We start from the raw sequence: 21,753 nt of genomic DNA, 5'->3' as shown, positions 1-21,753 counted from the left end.
TGTGGAGAAGATGTTTCTACACGTAGGAGAGCTTAGGACCCGAGGGCACAGCCTCAGAGTGAAGGGCTAACCCTTTAGAACTGAGATAAGCAGGAATTCCTTCAGTCAGAGGGTAGTTAATCTGTGGAACTCATTTCCGCATAGGACTGTCGAGGCCAAGCCACTGAATGTATTTAAGACAGAGATAGACGGATTCTTGATTAATAATGGGATCAAACATTTAGGGTATAAGGCTGGCGAATGGGGTTGAAAAACAAGTCAGCCATGATTGAATAGCGGAGGAGATCCGATGGGCCAAACAACCTAATTCTGCTCCTTTATCTAATGGTTCTATGTAAATTCAATGCAGCATGTTTTGGGTTTTTTATGTAACCAATCTCCCATTTTATGCAAATGGTTAGGTGAATAAAGGTTTATTCAATGGAATAAGGAGTCTGCTTCACAATAACGTGTCCACGTCAGAGTCACTTCTTTTATTTACCTCATCTCCCCAGTACAGAAAATATTTTATTAAACAATAAAAGCATAAATTCTTGAGAACTCTTATTATAAACAATAAACCTGGACAGAAAGCAGCTGAATATTTTGGTTACAGATCCTTTTAACTTATTGCGCATTTTCAGCATTTATTGTTCATGTTTCAGATTTCTGGGAACAACAAAGATTTATTTTTCTTTCTGTTCTATAAGTGAGTTCATAATCTGGCATCAACTGCTATTCTTGCTAAACCATTCCAGAGGTGGTTCACCCCTTAAATTAATAACTTCTCCACTGGTCGTAAATTTGGCCCTTACAACTATGAACATGTGGTTCTGTAGTCAGATATAACAAAGTGTTACTTTGGGTTTACGTTTTCTTCTCTGTTCAAAATCATATGCAGTTCATCGTGTTATTTTTTAATCTGAAGAACCCAAACTTACCTTGTTGGAATTTACCTCAAGTTGGAGTGTTGTGGACTTAAGCACATGATCTAGATTCTGGTATATTGTCAGAGATCCCATATTTTGAATGAGTTATTAACCTAAGGCCCTGTCTGTGTTTTGTGGTGCATGTAAAAGACCAAATAACTAAGTTTTCCAGGTCACCTGAACAATATTTATATCCACCATAATATCTATTAAACATTTTATCTGATTAGTCAACTCATTGTTACTTGAAAGATCTTTGTGTTTAAATTGGCTGCTAATTTAAACTAGTGTTTACAACTCCAATTTGTTAACTGTGAAAAGTTTTTGCAGGTTTCTGAAGCTGAAACAGGCTCTATCAATGCTAGTCAAAGTCATCTACACCTCAAAAGTAATTCATTTTGTAAAGCATTTCATAAATTGATCAAGTGATGTGACAAGGCACTAAACACAAGTTTTTTTAATTCACTTACTAGAAGTTTAAAGTTTACAGATGATTAAAAAAAACAGACTAAGTAGTGAAGAGTGAATAACAGACCCTGGGGAGACAATGACAGTCCAGAAAGTCACAGGATTGATGAAAGTTAATACAGAAAAGTGACTTTTGGAGAAAAATATCAGGTGTGTCAATATGAAATAAATTATTCAACTTTAAGAATAGGAATAGAAAGAACAGAAGGATCTTAGACACAAATCTTTGAAGCTGGTTGGACAGACTGAGGCTTTTAAAAAAAATTACATCTGATCTTGGGCTTTAAGAGAGAACTGCAAAGGCACTGAAAATCAGAAAAAAAGTTATGCTAAATGTTTTCAAAATGCTGGTTAGCATCCAACTATGTTGTAGCCAGTTCTGTAGTAAATTTGATTTCTGATGGGAGGAAAAGTGAATTTGACTCTAGGAGAGGGAGTAAATTTGATCCCTGGATTGTGGGAATGCAGATTTTTTTTTCTCTCTGAAGCGAAAGAGGAGTAATCTTGGCTTGAGGTAAAGGAGGAAAGTGAACTGGATTCTTGCAGTGGAATTATAAAATCATTGTAATTTGGCAGTCTAGCTTTGCATCTCCTCAGAAACAGTCTGTACCATCAATTCAGTTGTTTGGAAAGAAGGATGATCTGTGCTAAGTAATTAAAGTTATAATGTAAATACTGATTATCCATAAACATATTGAACAATTCAGATGATGCAAACTGGAAATTGAACGCCATTGTTCATGTAAGAGTTTTGAGATGCTGCATCATGCAAAGAGCTTTATTTCAGGTGTTTTTCAATCCAATCTTTGAATGGAGTGACGTTTGTATAAACAGTGAAAAGTTCTTCACTGCATCCTTTCTCATAGCCCCAGCTCACCAAGCCTACCAGGTACCAAGTGAAAGCAGAGCCCGCCCTGTCTGGAGCAGGGAAAGTTGCCACGCCACCTGTCTCCAATGGGCAAATGTTTGAGAATCCATTTGGATCCTGACGGGCACAGAACATGTTCTCAGTGATGCTGACAGAGATCCCATGGTCTTCATACTGCTGCTCGCACTGGACAGAGTCGCCTATTTCAATAGTGCCCACACGGATCGTGTCATTTGTATGAGCCGAGTCGTTGGCATCATGCTGCATTCTCCACCCTGTGACATATCCCTGTGTATTCATATTCGATAGATCTTTTACATCAGGAAGACATACAGGCTGCACATGGTCAGTGATTTTGGCCTTGTCCATTAGTTTGACGATTGCAATATCTGAATCTAGTAGTACTGGGTCATAGGAGGGGTGCACAATAACTGCAGCAATCTGAAGTAGTAAAGCAGAAAAATATATAACTTTTAAATGTTATTATGCTATTCGATGGGGGGAGGCAGGGCAGCATTGTTGAGAATGGAATAACTTAAACTTGCTTATATAGTTTCAGCATTAAGCACCTTCAGCAAAGGTCTCTCACCACTTCTCCAACTGTTTGGGATTACACACAAAAGATACATGGTACAGAAACAGACCATTCTGCCAAACCAGCCTTTACTGGTGTTTATGCCTCACTCAAACATTTTCCCATTTTACCTCATCTAAAGCTACCAGCTATCACCTTTGCCCTCTAGTCACCTAGTTTTCACTTAAATGCATCTGTAATAATCACTTCAACCACTCCCTGTGGTAGCAAGTCCCATACTTTTGTCATTTTCTTATTTTTCTATCAATACTATGTTATGTTGACAGTTCTCTAGTTATGCTGCTGGTAAAAAGAAGAAACAATCTCTCTATATTTACTGGATCCAAATCTTTGCTCTTCTGTTTTCTCTTCCGAGAGAAAAGAAACTCAGCCTGCCATTTTATTGATATTTATATCCATCATATCATTCTTGTAAATGTTCTCTGCACACTCTTCAATGCCTCTGTATCCTTTTTATAACAAGGCCATAATTACACACATTATTCCAAGCGTGATCTAACTAAAGATTGATTTAGATTTAGCATTACCTCCTTGCTTTTCAATTCGTCAAGGACAGTAGTGGGAAGTTGTGCGTGGAGTCCGAGGAGATAGGAGAGGTGCTAAATGAATATTTTTTGTCAGTATTCACACAGGAAAATGACAATCTTGTTGAGGAGAATAGTGAGATGCAGGCTATTAGACTAGATGAGATTGAGGTTCATAAGGAGAAGGTGTTAGCAATTCTGGAAAGTGTGAAAATAGATAAGTTCCCTGAGCTGGAAGGGAAGCCAGGGAGGAGATTGCAGAGCCTTTGGCTTTGATCTTTATGTTGTCATTGTCTACAGGAATAGTGCCAGAAAACTGGACGAGAACAAATGTTGTCCCCTTGTCCAAGAAGGGTATTAAAGACAACCCTGGTAATTGCAGATCAGTGAACCTTATGTCGGTTGTGGTTTAAAGTGTTGGAAAGGATAAGAGATAGGATTTTTAATCATCTCAAAAGGAATGAGTTGATTAGGGATAGTCAGCATGATTTTGTGAAGGGTACGTCATGCCTCACTAACCTTATTGAGTTCTTTGAGAAGATGATAAAATAGGTGGATGAGGGTAAAGCGGTTGATGTGGTGTACATGGATTTCAGTAAAGCATTTGATAAGATTCCCCATGGTAGGCTATTGCAGAAAATACAGAGAAATAGGACTGAGGGTGATTTAGTCGTTTGCATTAGAAATTGGTTAGCTGAAGAAAGAGGTTGGTGGTTGATGGGAAATGTTCATCCTGGAATTCAGTTACTAGTGGTGCATGGCAAGGATCTGTTTTGGGGCCACTGCTGTTTGTCATTTTTATAAATGACCTGGATGAGGGTGTAGAGGGTCGGTTAGTACATATGCAGATGACATTAAGGTTGATGGACTTGTGGACAGTGTGGAAGGATGTTGCAGGTTACAGATGGACATAGATAAGCTGCAGAACTGGGCTTAAAGGTAGAAAAAGGTTGAAAATGCTAGGTGATTCACTTTGGAAGGAGTAGCAGTAATACAGACTTCTGGGCTAATGTAAGATTCTTGGCAGTGTGGATGAGCAGAGAGATCTTAGTGTCCATGTACCTAGATCCGTGAAAGTTGCCACCCAGGCTGATAGAGTTGTTAAGAAGATGTACTGCGTGTTAGCTTTTATTGGTAGAGGGATTGAGTTTCGGTGCCATGAGGTCATGTTGCATCTGTACAAAACTCTGGTGCAGCGACACTTGGAGGATTGCATAGAGTTCTCGTGCCACATTACAGTTGAAGCATTCCAAAGGGTCCAGAGGAGATTTACCAAGATGTTGCCTGGTGTGGAGGGAAGGTCTTATGAAGAAAGGCTGAGTGTGAAAAAAGATCTGCCACCCTGCCAACCCACAATAGGCCCACCAAAGCAAAATTGGCCAAACTGTACCAAAACACCCAGAATGCTTCAGCAGGGACAAAGCAGACTGATAAGTGAAACTAGACAGCACTCGCAGAAAGGGAATATACTTCCAGCACCCACTAACAATGACACAGCACATAGTTATCCCAAAGTCCCGAGGGCAGTTTCATAATCCAGCAATACCAAAGCCACACAAAGAACAGGTCAGACAGAGAGGCACCAGCAAGAGCACTACCAGGGCAAGACAATGGAAGCACCTCACCACTTCAGAGGAGACATTAGCACTTATCTGCGAAGAGGAATAAAAAGTCCAAACCCATCAATATTGCCAGAAGGTTGCTTTGTGGAGAGAATTAGGACACTCCTCCAATAATTGTTTTCCAATTAGCATCATTGTAACTAGATTACTCCATTTCCAGATAACTTCCAGATTCATTGTGTTTTCCCCATTTCTAATTAGCCTTATTGTACAGGATTATTATAAAAACTGGTTTCATCCTCAGCTCAGGGAAGAGAAATTTTCGACTGCCTGGGCAGACTGTCTGTGCTGTTTCAGCTTAGTCAATTTCTCTTCCACTATATTGCTGTACTAATAAACTGTTTGTCAATTTCACTTTGAACTGTACTTTGTGATCTCTAATTTATTGGGCAAATTTCTCTGACACTGAGAGACTTGAGGCTGTTTTCGTTAGAGAGACCAAGATTGAGAGGTGATTTAATAGAGACATACAAGATGGTCAGAGGATTAGACAGGGTGGACAGTAGGAACCTTTTTCTTCGGATATTGATGGCTAGCACGAGGGACATAGTTTTAAATTGAGGGGTGATAGATATAGGACAGATGTCAGAGGTAGTTTCTTTACTCAGAGAGTAGTAAGGGCGTAGAACACCGGGCATTTAAATGGTAATTGGATAAATATATGGATGATAATAGAATAGTGTAGGTTAGTTGCGCTTCAGACCAGTTTCACAGGTCAGCGCAACATCGAGGGCCGAAGGACCAGTACTGTGCTGGAATGCTTGATGTTCTATTACCCATAGGAGAAATAAAGTCTTGTGCAGGATTTGTCAGTTTTATGGCTCGGCTAATTTGTGCTGAAATCTTTAATGATATGTTGCTTTATCCTACCTAGACCTGACCTTCCTTTTCTTCTTATCAAATCAATGTCCTTAGTTCTCTGCCTGAACAGAGGTGCGAAACACAAAATAGCATCATGGCTTCCAACGCAAGTACAGTAAAGAGGTAGGCCCTGTGCTGCTATTGACATGCCAGCTGTTCAGTCAACTAAGCCAACTAGCTTCTCAGGCAGTCTTCTGAATTGCTGCAGAACATGCTCTTTGACTTTGTTGTTGTCCAGATTTATAAGTACAGATGGTACTATCATGGCTGTAATGATAGTACTTTGCAACACATGGTTGATCAGGAATCTCTCCTGACTTAATGCTTGTCGTTTGCATTTCACAGAATTCCTACAGTGTGGAAGCAGGCCATTCGGCGCATTGAGTCCACACCGACATTCCAACGAGCATCACACCCAGACCCAACCCCTGTCATCCTGCATTTTACATGGCTAATCACCCTGGTATGCACATCCCTGGATACTATGGATAATTTAGCATGGCCAATCCACCTAACCTGCACATCTTTGGACAGTGGGAGGAAACTGCAGCACCCAGAGGAAACCCATGGAGACACCGGAAAATGTGCATACTCCACACAGACAGTCACCCAAAGCTGGAATCGAACCTAGGTCTCTAACACTGTGAGGCAACAGTGTTAGCTACTCAGCCACCATGCCACCCCAAAGAAATGTAATTACACATCTCTGAAGCAAGTGGGAGTTGAACCTCAGTGTCGTGGCTCAGAGGTAGGGACATTGCCACACCAGAAAGCCTCTCTTTCAATTTTATTTTATTCATTATGCCCCCCATTTTTACTTGAAACCCATTTACTACTCAGTTCTTCATGCCATATTATGGGCGGCACGGTGGCACAGTGGTTAGCACTGCTGCCTCACAGCGTCAGAGACCCGGGTTCAATTCCCGCCTCAGGCGACTGACTGTGTGGAGTTTGCACGTTCTTCCCATGTCTGCGTGGGTTTCCTCCGGGTGCTCCGGTTTCCTCCCACAGTCCAAAGATGTGCAGGTTAGGTGAATTAGCCATGCTAAATTGCCCGTAGTGTTAGGTAAGGGGTAAATATAAGGGTATGGGTGGGTTGCGCTTCGGCGGGGCGGTGTGGACTTGTTGGGCCGAAGGGCCTGTTTCCACACTGTAAGTAATCTAATCTAATCTAATCTAATTATGTCTACCTGTTCTATCGCCTTGACAAATACTAAAGCAGAATAATTATTTACTATTTTATCATCTCTCCATCATTACCTACAGTATTATCCTCTCTCGTCCTTAGAGGAGCACTATAGCTGCCCCTTTTAATTGGAATGTGAAATATTTTAATAATTTGTTTTATATTCTTTGACAAATTAATGTCATAGTTCCACTTTGACTTCCTAATTATTTTTTGACTTCTTTTCAAATCTCTGCGTTCTCTTATCAAGTAATTTGCTGCTATCTATGTTCTTCATGTGTGCTTCTTCTACAACTCTCAAATACCTCCTAGTGGCATTATGCATCCACAGATTCTCACCAGCATTTACTTTGTTCACTTCCTTTTAGCAGAATATATATTTCTTGCTTTCTGCTCTGAACTTTTCAGCAATGTTTCATTTTTTGTTCTACATGGTTGCATGCCAACACCCCTCCTGGATCACTACTCTGATCTGGCAGCTCAAGTCTGAATGTTGCCCAGGTTGTGTATGGACATTGCGATTCCTCAAATACTGAAACAGTCAAAGGAAGCTGGACATAGAGTTTTGCAGCATGGAAACAGACCCTTTGGTCCTACCAGTCCATGCCAAACATAATCCCAAACTAAACTAGTCCCACCTGCCTGCATCTAGCCCACATCCCTTTAAACCTTTCCTATTCATGTATTTATGTAAATGTCTTTTTAAATGGTGTAGTTGTGTCCACATCCACCACTTCGTCAGGAAGTTCATTCCACACACAAACCACCCTCTGTGTAAAGAATTTGCCCCTCGTGTCTTTTTAAAATTTCTCTCCTCTCACCTTAAAAATGTGTCCCCTAGTGTTGAAATCCCCTATTCTAAGGCATGTAATCATTAGTAAAATTCTCACTTCTGATATCACAAAGGACACGTCATTGATAAATAAGCTAACGATCATATGACACAATCTGGAGGAACTCCTTCAGTGATATTCTGGGACTGACATGACTAATGTCCACAAAACCACAACCATTTTCCCGTGTGCCAGGTGCGAACTTCAAACAATGGAGAGCTTTCCCAATTCCCACTGAATTAAACTTTGCTAGAGCTCCTGTCTGCCACACTCGGTCAGCTGCTGCCTTGATGCCAAGGGCATCAATCTCACCTCACTACATTTTAGATCCAAACAGCAGACCATTGAGTTACCTGAAGGTCCATAGCAGAAAACTGGATCCTGTGTCGTGTCATCCATGATTCAAGCAACAGCCACTACAGCTGATAATGCTAACGTTTTTATCCAGCTTGCCTTCCTAAGTTCTGTTCTCAGCCCTAAAGATCAGCCTTCCTTCAGTCTGTTAACCTGTGTTTTTTTGTCATGACTATGGCCTTGGGTTACTATAGTTATTCCAAGTGTAGTTTGACAGCAAAGAGTTGCAGACAACTATACAGACCAAATGGCTGCAATATTACTCAAATATCAACACAATTCATCCTTAAATTCTTCCTGTCTCTGCCTTGACTTCACTAAACCCCTCCCATAAGCCAGTTAGCTTTCCTTCCTGCAACTGTGTACTGTTGATTCAGTGACACCACCAATACTGTCAGGTTCCTCCTCTGTATTGTGTTCTGTGACTTAAGCCTAGATTTTCAATGAGTTGGAACTACTCAAGAGTTATTAAAATATGGTGAAGAAAACCAGACTATGGGATTCCTGCCTCCATTTCAGTTTTTAGCAACTTTTGCATTGGGAATACTGCTTTTGTGCATTCGAAACTAAAGAAACTACCTTCGAATTACCTGCTCCTAAACTGCTTTGGTTAACAGCTTAAAAAAAGTAATCAAGTCTTACAGTTTCAACAGACTACATTATGTACATTTTTCTGATTTTTTTTACTAGAGCTTATATACTCTACTATACATTATGAATGCTTGGCTAAGTTTCAAAAGGTCAAAAACTCTGTATATCACCAGGGCTGTGTACACATTTTGATTGATAATTTTAAGAGGTTATTGAAGCATTGTCTGTCTTTGAATCGGCCAATAAAATATTTGACTTTACAACAACTCTAGTGAATGAACTCTTGAGGAAATTAATATTTTTGAGAGAGTATCTTTCTATGTGGTTTGATTTCTTCATCTCCAATTCAGAAAACATGGTTCCTGAGGAATGCCCGTAGTGGATACTGGATGAGTGGCAATGCAGCATTTGAGCACCGTATCTTATTATACCTGCCCCAATTCTGCCAGGGTGAATATTACTCACTTGTAGATATTGTCGGCTCTTTTCTTGCAGTTCTTCCTCATGGTAATGCTTCCCCAGGATCACCATCATATCGGCTGTGCTGATCACCACCGCCTTTCCCAGCTCTGTCACGCAGTGGGCGGCAATAACAATGTTCCGTTCATTCAGGAGTGCCCCACTGCAAGCCAGGAACCATGCCTGCTGCCTGACGATCTCGTTGCTGGTGCGTGACATCTTATGGTAAAGCGCAGCCTGCCATGCCCAAGCCATTGAGGGGAGATTCTGCAGGCTGAAGTTGCCAAGTTTTCCACAAACTACCAAACAGACAGTGTAAACACTTCATTTAAAACAAACAAGTAAGATAATAATAACAAAAAAACAGCAATTTCTATTCACTGTCAACAAAACACACTGAGCTAGCTCACTTGATCTATATTCAGTTCTTAGCATTGCACTTTCAGAAGGATACATTGAGATTCATGACAATGATAGTCGAAAAGTGTGGTGCTAGAAAGCACAGCAGGTCAGGCAGCATCCGAGAAGCAGGAGATCGACATTTTGAGCATAAGCCCTTCATCATTTACGACAATGATACCTGAGCTGTAGGGCAAAACTATAATAACAGGTTGCAATGTCTAGCGTTATATAGCCTGGAGTATTGATGATTAAGGTAAGATGCAGTGAGAGATAATTAAACAAGTAGATAGTTTATGCTAGGATCAACTATATCCTTTGCTCAAAGCGTTCAGAACAAAGTGGATGCATGGCCTTGGGATGGTGTCAGGAAACACCATCACATGAAAGGAAATAAAAAACTTTCTGCTTCAAGAAGATGTTGAAGCTAGATCCATTGAAAATTTCAAAATTGAGATTGACAGACTTACTATGCAAGGATATGTAATGGAACCAAGGTAGGTAAATGGAATTAATATGCGGATCTGTCACATTTTAATTAAATGGTAGGTAGGCTTCATGGCTAAATTGCACACATTTGTTCATTTATTCTATTTTAGACAAATCAAAGGAGCAAGTATTGTTATGAATGTGTTGGAGGAATGCATTTGTAATCATGCTCCACTATTCCATTAGTGATGTCATTAAGATGAATGTTTTGATTTAATCACCAAAATGGTCAATTGATTCTTTTTGGACAACTATCCAGAATAAGCGAGACTTTCATCAGGCTCCTTCAATGAACTCAAAAGAATCTGTTCATTGTAACACAAAACTTATTCATAAAATAAGCGGCAAACACTGGTTAACATCTAAGCAATAAACCAGAATTAGAACTTTATCCTCATTTAATCGCAAATTGACAAATTCACAGAACACAACAAATAACAGACTCTGCAGAAATTATAGGCTGAATCTTTTGCTATTTTTGCTCGGTGTCAATTTTGTCATGTTTCATGGAGGTTTCGGTTGATGTGGCCTAATGAGGTTTCTTGCCATATTGTTCCAAAAGTGCCAAAATTCAATAACTTTTCTTAACATTCCCCTGTTGCTCCCTTCTCATCCAATGCTAGCCAAATTTTACTATCTCACTGTGGTCTGTAGAACTCTCAGAACTCACTGAATATCTCAGAACCACATTTCCCCAGAAACTAGATGGCACAAATTGATGACATGTAAATCAGTGTAGGTTTCTGGCAGCTGCAGCTCATTAGTTTCTTGCCCTGGTCGTTATCCCTACAATGTTCCTACATGCTCCATTGATATCATTCTCCTTGACACTTCATTTATACGTGCTAGCATGGATTAACCACCCTCTCCACATCATGGCTGCTCCTAGAATAACTTTCACACTCTTTCGGTAATTCAACATTTTACTTTGGAGCTCAAGAACACTGATAACCTGCCATTTTGCTATGGCGCATAGTGCTTCTTATGCATTTACAAAGGATGCACATTATGGCTCTTAGCTTGCTGCCTTAGTACCTACTCAATTTGTGCTCACTTGGAGAGTGCAACCTTCTGTCTAATTCGCATTGCTTTCTAATGCACACTCATTGACTTCAGCACTGCCAGCCTCTGAGTAGTTTACCTTGCATGTGAGCACAAAGCCTCCTCATTGCTTAGTTAAAGGTGCATTGCTTTTTAGTGTAGAGGGAGAGGCAGGAAGCTTATCTCAGTAGAAAGCACAGACCAGTCAAAGTGGTAGAATTGTCACTTTATGGTAGAGTAACTGCAGTATGTACCTGCAGCTGATATTGCAAACACACTGCATGTACAGCAAGCAAATAACAATGTGTGAAAACGAAAGAGGAGTTGTCCTAAATAGGTCAAGGTATGCTGCAGACAATAAAAGAGAGATGCTGCAAATCTGATTCCAAGTAAGGACTATGGACCTATCAGAGTCCAAGATCCTTGACTTTGCAATTGGCTAATGGACTAAAGGCAGTCCTGCACCAGTCCAAGAATTACAAGTAGGTCAGTTGAGGTGCTGTTTAAATGTCAATCCATTAGGATGGGCCAAACTTAGTCAGAGCTGTTCTGCCAAGGCAGTTGAAACGTTTGGGCATTAATAGTCAAGGAAACTTAATGATGGAAGTCCAGTGAATTCTGGGGAAAGGAGGCAAGTCAAATCTGGTGATGGGGTTCATTGCACTGGATTGCCAGCAGAATTGTTTCAGCAATGAAAGGCAATTCTGGATAAACCTTAAAGAAAATAGGAGTTCCAAGAAGCAGGCTTGTCATAGTAAAATTTAGGACCATCAAAGGCACAATAATTCAAAAAGCTACAGGCTCTGGGATATGTTAATAGTATTATGAAGTGGTTTAACTGAAACAAAGTAGGCTGAAAAGTCATACTAGTCCACAAGACCGGCAACACAAATGTGAATAGGGTACGATGGCCAAGTGGGAAGGTGCTGGTCCAGAAATTACAGGTTCAAGCACTGTCCGCACCTTAAAACTTCTGGCTGGGGAGCAGTATAGTTGCTCAATGTTTAGTACTGCTGCCTCACAACGCCAGGGACTTGGGTTAGATTCCATCCTCAGGCGACTGTCTGTGTGGAGTATATACACTGTCCCAGTGTCTGCCTCTGGATGCTCCCGTTTCCTCCCACAGTCCAAAGAAGTGCAGGCTAGGTGGACTAGCCATGCTAAATTGGTCTGGTGTCCAGGGATGTGCAGGGTAGGTGGTTAATCATGGGAAATACAGGGTTACAGGGATAGTGCAGAGGGACGATGTGTCTGGGTGGGATGCTCTTCGGAGAGTTGGTGTGGACTCGATGGGCTGAATGGCTTGCTTCCACATTGTAGGGATTCAATGAACATGAAAGACTTGTGCGAAATCTTACATCTCAGGTGGAGCCTGCAACTCATTCACAAGAAAACCATGTTGGATTGGAGGTCGTCAATTCTGCAATAACTGCAAAAAATGACTGACACTGCTTCCAAAGGCAGCAATGTAAGTTATGTTAGCTCAGGGAATTACAGGCCCTCCTGGAATAAATTGAAGTGACTATGCCTCCATGATTCAGTCATGCCACCCATCTGGCCTCAATGTGCGGTTCTTCAGTAGGACATTTGTTGTCCAAATCTTAGCCCCAAGCAATCAGTAGCATGATATTGCATGTACTAACTCTCTCCTTGTCATATCAGTAAAGCAACTGTTAGCAGAGAAAGGCACTTCAAAGCAGAACCTGAAATTTCCATTTTCCAAACACATTCCGTAATTAAGCAGTGGAAGACAGTAATTTGCAGTTGGCATAGACCCACACTGAAATGTTAATTGTCTGCAGGTAAATTGTCTGTGATTTAGAAGAAAGTGTCTCCTTTGAGTGGTGACAGTCTAATGGTGCCTTATTGCCAGAATTCTATTCCCAATGTAGCAGCAAAATCTACTGTAGAATAACATCAAATCCTTCATAATTTCTCATCTATACATGGGAAACCTCTATGACACAGTTTGGCAAGATATGATGCTTCATTGTGATGGATGTGAAGGCTGATGAGTTCCTGCAATTTGTGTTATCATTCTGACATCTCCCATAGATTATCAGCTCATGGATCTCACATAGAAATGGCCACGGCTGTCATGCTTCAAGCATTCCTGATGTCTGAAGCTATCAGTAGTCAACTGATAGGTAGCCCGCAAGAGTTGAGCAATGTTTGGCCATGACAACCTCTTCCATTGTTGGGCTGTCTGAAGAAGCTGATTACCTCTCACACGAATGCAACTTAATGAGGTCACCACAGAGAAAATAATACAAGTGCAGACATTATAACAGTGCAAGTGAAGATACGTTTTCAAAGTTTGTGAGAAGATTTGTAGCTCGGGTGCTCGTTGCTGTGGTTCTGTTCGCCGAGCTGGAAATTTTTGTTGCAAATGTTTCGTCCCCTGTCTAGGTGACATCCTCAGTGCTTGGGAGCCTCCTGTGAAGCGCTTCTGTGGTGTTTCCTCCGGCATTTATAGTGGCCTGTCCCTGCCACTTCCGGTTGTCAGTTTCAGCTGCCCGCTGTAGTGGCCGGTATATTGGGTCCAGGTCGATGTGCTTGTTGATGGAGTTTGTGGATGAGTGCCATGCTTCTAGGAATTCCCTGGCTGTTCTTTGTTTCGCTTGCCCTATAATGGTAGTGTTGTCCCAGTCAAATTCATGTTGCTTGTCGTCTACGTGTGTGGCTACTAGGGATAGCTGGTCGTGTCGTTTCGTGGCTAGTTGATGTTCGTGGATTCGGATCGTTAGCTGTCTTCCTGTTTGTCCTATGTAGTGTTTTGTGCAGTCCTTGCATGGGATTTTGTACACTACATTAGTTTTGCTCATGCTGGGTATCGGGTCCTTCGTTCTGGTGAGTTGTTGTCTGAGTGTGGCTGTTGGTTTGTGTGCTGTTATAAGTCCTAGTGGTTGCAGTAGTCTGGCTGTCATTTCCGAGATGTTCTTGATGTATGGTAGTGTGGCTAGTCCTTTGGGTTGCGGCATGTCCTCATTCCGTTGTCTTTCCCTTAGGCATCTGTTGATGAAATTGCGAGGATATCCGTTTTTGGCGAATATCTTGTATAGGTGTTCCTCTTCCTCTTTTTGCAGTTCTGGTTTGCTGCAGTGTGTTGTGGCCCTTTTGAATAGTGTCTTGATGCAACTTCGTTTGTGTGTATTGGGTGGTGCATACATGAGGATTGATGGTCGGCACAACATCGTGGGCTGAAGGACCTGTTCTGTGCTGTACTGTTCTATGTTCTAACTATGCCACCAATGTACCCTCAGGGAGTTCGTTTTCTTCCTCTGCCTCCCACTACATCTCAGTGCAGTACTGACTTCCACAGCTGGGGTGGAGATTGCCTGCTGGCCCTGAAAATTTGGGTGATCATTCCCAGGCGTCCTTGGACCTAGAGAACTCAGACGTGTTTGGTGTGTCCTGACCAGGCTTATCCTCCTCCGCTTAAACTTCTGCAGGCTTTAGAATGACAGGCAGCTAAGAGATGTAGGTATTCTGCATCTCTTGAACATCCTGAGATTATGCTTCTGAGATCTGCCTATGACTTCTCCTTCCTATGGGTGGCAGGCACTATCTTGTCACCATGAAATGAAAAAGCACCTAAAATGATGCTGAGAACCCTCACCCCCCACTCACCTTGCCACTGACATTGAGAAACTGTGGCTAGAGGGATGGATGCAGGTCAATGTGTATTTCTGGAAGATACTGAGAGTGCTGGACTTGGGTCTCCACTGCAGTTGGCACTCCCTCCATTTCTCTATGGAGTTTACTGAATGGCTCTGACAAGCCTCCCTGCAATTTCCATGTTTGTCTATATCCTTTAATGGAGTCACTAGCTGTCGAGATGCTAAAATCAATTTCTGCCATGCAGGGCTGAGGTTGCAGATTGTGTTTGAGTATAACTCTGCAGGTAATGACGACCCACAGTGCCTCATGGATGCCCACTCCTGAGTTGTTAGATCTGTTTTAAATTTATTTCATTTAGTGGTAGTGCCACACTACAAAAGAGTATCTGTGAAGATGGGACTTTAGTTCTACAAGGACTGTGCAATGATCACACTTACTGATACTACTATGGACAGATGCATCTGCAGCAGACGGATTCATGAAGATGAGGTCACAAATGTTTTTCCCTCTAGTCGGATCCTTCACCACATTACACAGACCCAACCTAGCAGCTATGTCCTCTAGGACTCAATCAGCTTGGTCAGTTAGTGATATTACTGAGCGAGTCAAAGAGGCGTACAGCACGGAAAGACCCTTCTGTCCAACTCGTCCATTCCGACCAGATGTCCAAACCTAATCTTGTTCCATTTGCCAACACTTGGCCTATATCCCTCTAGAAGCTTCCCATTCATATACCCATCCAAATGCCTTTTAAATCTTGCAATTGTCCCAGCCTCCACTACTTCCTCTGGCAGCTCATCCATATATGCACCACCCTTTGCATGAAAACGTTGCCCCTTAGGTCCCTTTTAAATCGTTTCCCTCTCACCCAAACCCTATGCCCTCTAGTTCTCGACTCCCCCACCCCAGGCAAAAGACCTTGTCTATTTAAACTATCCATGTCCTTCATGATCTTATAAACCTTTATAAGGTCAGCCCTCAGTCTCCAATGCTCCAGGGAAAACAGCCCAGCCTATTCAGTCTCTCCTTAAAGCTCAAATCCTCTAACCCTGGCAACTTCCTTCTAAATCTTTTCTGAACCCTTTCAAGTTTCACAATATCATTCTGATAGGAGCAAGACCAGAGTTGCACACAATATTCCAAAAGTGGCCTAACCAATGTCCTCTACAGCCGCAACATGACCTCCCAACTCTTATACTCAATGCTCTGACCAGTAAAGGAAAGCATACCAAACACCTTCTTCACTACCCTATCTACCTGGGAGTCCACTTTCAAGGAGCTATGAACCTGCACTTCAAGGTCTTGGTGACGAACACTGAACTTTTCCACATTCTGGGCCCTATCATCTTTAGAGGCATTCAACACAAGATGTACTGATTCATTAGCTGAGGGATAGATAAGCAGTCGGTGGTTTCTTTGCCCATTCTTGACTTGATCCTACAAAACTTCAGGAGACCTGGAGTCAACATTGAAAACTCCCAGAGAAGATCTTTTCCGATTGCATACAACAGTGCTCCTATCTCTGTTGGATCTGTCTGGATGATGAGACAGGATGTATCTAAGGATAGTGGTTCTGAAACATTATCTATCGGGTGTGTTCTGTTGTTAGTAGGTCGACACTAAATGGTCTGTCTGGTTTCATTTCTTTGAGACTCTTTAGTGGCTTTATTACAATTGAGTGGTTTGTTAGGCCATTTCAAAAGACATTTAAGAGTCAACCTCATTGATTGTTGTAGGTCTGGAGTTACATGTAGACTAGACCGGGTAAGAATTGCAAATATCTCTCCCTAAAACACATTAGTGAACCACATGGATTTCACGGTCATTATTAGACTTTTAATTCCAGGTCTGTTTGTTTTGAATTCAAATTCCATGATCTGGTGTTGTGGGATTCAAACCCAGGTCAACAGAGCATTACTAGCCTCTCTGAATTATTAATCCAATAACAGTACCACTATACCACTACCTTTCTATAAACCTTCTAGGCACATGAGCTCTACCACCTAGAAAGACAAGGGCAGCATGGGAACACCACCATCTGCAAGTTCCCTCCAAGCCACACAACACTCTGACTTGGAACTACATTGCCATTCCTTCACTGTCATGCCAAACTCCTGGAACTCCCTTCCAAATAGCACTGTGGTTATACCTAAGCCTCAAGTCAGTTGATCAGCACCTTCTGAGAAGTAATTAAATAATGAGCTGTTCCCAGTGAATGAGAGCACGAATGTTAGTAGCTTGGGACAATGCAGCGAGTAACAACTGTGGACTGTACATGATACATGCAATAATGAGACCTTTAGTCCACGAGTCTCAGCGAAATGTGAGTGTAATGGCAGCATTAGAGTGAATGTCGGGCCTAAAGCAGCAGAGAGAAGAAAATTACCCTTACCCTTGGAAAGTGCTGACCATCAGTGACTATATTCCTGTATTGCTGGTGTCCCTTCTGACAGAATATTGACCTGGCCTGCTATCTGGGCCCAAGCTGGCTTGGTTAGCTGTCAGAGGCTCCAACGACAGGATGAAAAAGAACTAAAGAGACTTAAAGTCACGGAGTAAAGGGAGAACTAGCTATTTGGATGGTGGTGGAGGGTTGTTTTTCAGACTGGAGGCCTGTGGCCAGTGGAGCGCCACAAGGATTGGTGAGATTTTTGAAGAAGTAAGAAAGAGGATTGATGAGGGCAGAGCAGTAGATGTGATCTATATGGACTTCAGTAAGGCGTTCGACAAGGTTCCCCATGGGAGACTGATTAGCAAGATTAGATCTCATGGAATACAGGGATAATTAGCCATTTGTATACAGAACTGGCTCAAAGGTAGAAGACAGAGGGAGGTGGTGAAGGGTTGTTTTTCAGACTGGAGGCCTGTGACCAGTGGAGTGCCACAAGGATTGGTGCTGGATCCTTTACTTTTTGTCATTTACATAAATAATTTGGATGCGAGCATAAGAGGTACAGTTAGTAAGTTTACAGATGACACCAAAATTGGAGGTGTAGTGGACAGCGAAGAGGGTTACCTCAGATGACAACAGAATCTGGGCCAGATGGGCCAATGGGCTGAGAAGAGGCAGATGGAATTTAATTCAGATAAATGTGAGGTGCTGCATTTTGGGAAAACAAATCTTAGCAGGATTTATACACTTAATGGTAAGGTCCTAGGGAATGTTGCTGAACAAAGAGACCTTGGAGTGCAGGTTCATAGATCCTTGAAAATGGAGTTGCAGGTAGATAGGATAGTGAAGAAGGCATTTGGTATGCTCTCCTTTATTGGTCAGAGTATTGAGTACAGGAATTGGGAGGTCATGTTGCAGCTGTACAGGTCATTAGTTAGGCCACTGTTGGAATATTGTGTGCAATTTTGGTCTCCTTCCTATCAGAAAGATGTTGTGAAACTTGAAAGGGTTCAGAAAAGATTTGCAAGGATGTTGCCAGGGTTGGAGGATTTGAGCTACAGGGAGAGGCTGAACAGGCTGGGACTGTTTTCCCTGGAGCATCGGAGGCTGAGGGGTGACTTTATAGAGGTTTACAAAATTATGAGGGGCATGGATAGGATAAATAGACAAAGTCTTTTCCCTGGGGTCGGGGAGTCCAGAACTAGAGGGCATAGGTTTAGGGTGAGAGGGGAAAGATATAAAAGAGACCTAAGCGGCAACTTTTTCATGCAGCGGATGGTACTTGAATGGAATGAGCTGCGAGAGGATGTGGTGGAGGCTGGTACAATTGCAACATTTAAGAGGCATTTGGATGGGTATATGAATAGGAAGGGTTTGGAGGGATATGGGCCGCGTGCTGGCAGGTGGGACTAGATTGGGTTGGGGTATCTGGTCGGCATGGACAGGGTCTGTTTTCATGCTGTACATCTCTATGACTCTGTGACTGACCTCCTTTCCACTAGCCCATCCACCAATACTTCCAGGTCCCTGTCTGTGGAATGTGGGAGCTTTCCATTCCCTTCATGTTATAATAATTGAGCACCACAAAGTGAGGACCAGTTTGCGGCTTATAATGTTTGAAGTGGTGAGCAGTTGGCTTTTAAATATAATGCCTGGAAGTTCACGTCAGTGATAAGCACTTCATCATTTGGGTATGGGCAACAAATACTGGCCAGTCATTGATATCCACAGCCTATGAATGAATAAATATAATTGAAGGTATTGCGTTTTAACTTATTTTGGTGAAAGCAGAGTTTGTGGAAGAACTGTGGTGAATTACTGGCAGAATATGCTGCAGGCAGAAAGGGAGGAAGGACAGGCATACAGGTGTGGGGACAAATTTTGCAATACATCTCAGTCTGTAAGTGACCAGCAGTCATGGGGAGGGGAAAAAAAGACTTTCAAAAGAGCAGAGGAGGAGGGCTCTAACAGGTTTTGCCTATCAATTGTGTTCCAGAAGCATCATTTTCACATAGTGATGAGCCAGGGACATTACTCACAGAAGCTTTGATTCACTGGGAAGGTAATTATTAAGGCGTGCCACCTTCTTCACACAAACCTGGACTTCACACAAACTTGGACTTCACACTAATGTAAAGATGACCCTCCTAATAGGCTATGAATGTCGTCACCACTGTATATCATTGGACTGTTGTAGAAGAAGAATGTGATCTCTTTGATGCATCTACACATTGCAGAGGCACTGTATTCTCTCTGAAGAGGGAATGTCAGGATTAAAACGGCAAGAGATTCTCCAGAATATCGTCCTGCTAGTGCAGGTACAACTCGCCATAGCTCTGCAGGATCCCCATGTCGACAATTCAGGAACACAAGATTTGCCACTCTCTGAACATGAAATTCGACTCTGTGAATGATGGTACTTTGGAAGGAGCCACATCATATTTGTCCTGCAAAAGTCCACATCAGCTACAGACTTAAGCCAGGAAGCAACAGAGAATAGCTCTTCCACACATTGGTAACAAAACCGCATATTTCATCCCATCCAATGAGTTCAGAGAAGATACTGAGCCACTCAGTACTGTGCGGCAAAATACTGATCTCCTCAATCAGGTTTTGCTTCGTAGACTGCTCAGGAGGGTCTCTGTACATCTGAGAGGGAGGCAATAATTGTAATAGTGTTGTGCATTCTCCACAACTGAGTCATTCTGAGGGTCCACCGCTACCTTGGGAGGAAGGAGGAGGAGAAGGAGAGAGATGACCACATCCACCTTGTGCAACTGTGCAGAGCACAAGGGACCACATTGTGAGGGTTTTGCTTTAGTTAAAAAGGAGCTTCTGCACCTCACTGGGGACATACCATTTCAAAACCTATATTGATTTCAGACTCATCACCACAAATTCTCCTTGATTAACATCATTCAATAAAAAGCAATATCAAAACTCTTCACTCACTAACTTTAACCAACAATTCAATAATAGAAAGAAAAATAATCACTCATTTTGTGCCTGTTTTGAAGTAACTTTGCTACTCTCACACAGTGCAATCTGCAGCATAACTAGAAGAAAGCTGCTGACTTGCCAATAGTGTTGTAAGACCCTCTTGAGTAGTTCTTGGCCTTCACTACCATTTAGGCTGCATCACCCCAGTTGGGTGACAGTGTAGGATAACATAAGATATGGCACAGAAGCAAGCCATTTGACCCAGCCAATCCAACCGAATTTATGTTCCACCCAAACATTTGGGAGGCGATGGCCAAGTGGTATTATTGCTGGACTTTTAATCCAGAGACCCAGGTAATGTTTGGGATCTGAGATTGAATCCTGCCACAGCAGATGGTGGAATTTGAATCCAATTGAAAAAAAAAATCTGGAATTAAGAGTCTACTGACGACCATGTCAATTGTCAGAAAGACTCATTTGGTTTGCTAACATTTTTTAGGGAAGGAAACTGCAATTCTTATCTGGTCTGGACTACATGTGACTCCAGACCCATAGCAATGTGGTTGCCTCTTAACTGCCCTCTGGGCAATTAGGGATGGACAATAAATGCTGGATTAGTCAGCAACACTCTCATCCTATGAATGAATGAAAAAAAATCTACCCATCATCTAGATCTAGCATTTGTTATGAACGTATAGAAGTGTACTGTACCTTTAAAAGAGAGAGGAAGCGAGCAAGGACTGAAAGCGCAGTGTCCTGAACAATTAAAAAATGTAACACTGGTTGAAACAAATAGCTGGAGTTGCGATGCCATGGAAGAAAAACAAATTCAAATTCAGCCAGTTTAAATTATGCCCCAGATACCAAACTCCAATCCCAAAATTGAATTTAGTGTTTTGATGACATCAAATCAATGAAATGATCCAATGCATTTTTAACAATTAGAGGGGTGGATCAGTTGGAGAGACAGCTAGAAGCAATGAATAATTTACAAGAGCAAGGGGATGTGATGGACAGCAGTTATAGGAAGGGAAAAAAGTTGCAGATACAGTCATAGAAATGGGCTAACTCCAGGAAAGGTAAGAGAGGTAGGCAGGTAATGCAGGAGTCTTCTGTGGCCATCCTCATTTCAAATAAGTATGCTGTTTTGGAACATGTAGGGGGTGATGGATTCTCAGGGGAATGTAGCTCGAACAGCCAAGTTTCTGGTATCGAGACTGGCTCTAATGCAATAGACAATAGACAACAGGTGCATGAGTAGGCCATTCGGCCCTTCGAGCCAGCACCACCATTCATTATGATCATGGCTGATCATCCACAATCAGTATCCTGATCCTGCCTTATCCCTATAGCCCTTGATTCCACTATCTTTAAGAGCTCTATCCATCTCTTTCTTGAAAGTATTCAGAGACTTGGCCTCCACTGCCTTCTGGGGCACAGCATTCCACATATCCACCACTCTCTGGGTGAAGAAGTTTCTCCTCAACTCTGTTCTAAATGGCCTACCCCTTATTTTTAAACTGTGTCCTCTGGTTCTGAACTTACCTATCAGCGGAAACGTGTTTCCTGCCTCCAGAGTATGCAATCCTTTAATAATCTTAT

General features: G+C 42.1%; 1 protein-coding gene across 1 annotated transcript in view; it reads right to left on the bottom strand.

The window, feature by feature from the left end:
- Positions 1–452: 452 nt before the first annotated feature.
- LOC122557967 (inactive serine protease PAMR1) overlaps positions 453–21,753 on the bottom strand; it is a 155,576-nt gene continuing 134,275 nt past the window's right edge. Inside the window, exons 13-14 of the mRNA XM_043706264.2 lie at positions 9,276–9,568; positions 453–2,685 (exon numbers count right to left, since the gene is read on the bottom strand). Coding sequence (XP_043562199.2) covers positions 2,155–2,685; positions 9,276–9,568 — 824 coding nt within the window. The 3' untranslated portion in view covers positions 453–2,154. The remainder of the gene's footprint in view (positions 2,686–9,275; positions 9,569–21,753) is intronic.

The sequence above is a fragment of the Chiloscyllium plagiosum genome, unplaced genomic scaffold (genome assembly GCF_037043375.1).
Source record: "Chiloscyllium plagiosum isolate Xiang-an unplaced genomic scaffold, Cpla_swu_hap1 HiC_scaffold_18, whole genome shotgun sequence".
In the NCBI taxonomy this organism is placed as follows: domain Eukaryota; kingdom Metazoa; phylum Chordata; class Chondrichthyes; order Orectolobiformes; family Hemiscylliidae; genus Chiloscyllium; species Chiloscyllium plagiosum.
This window is presented reverse-complemented; position numbering and strand designations above follow the sequence as displayed.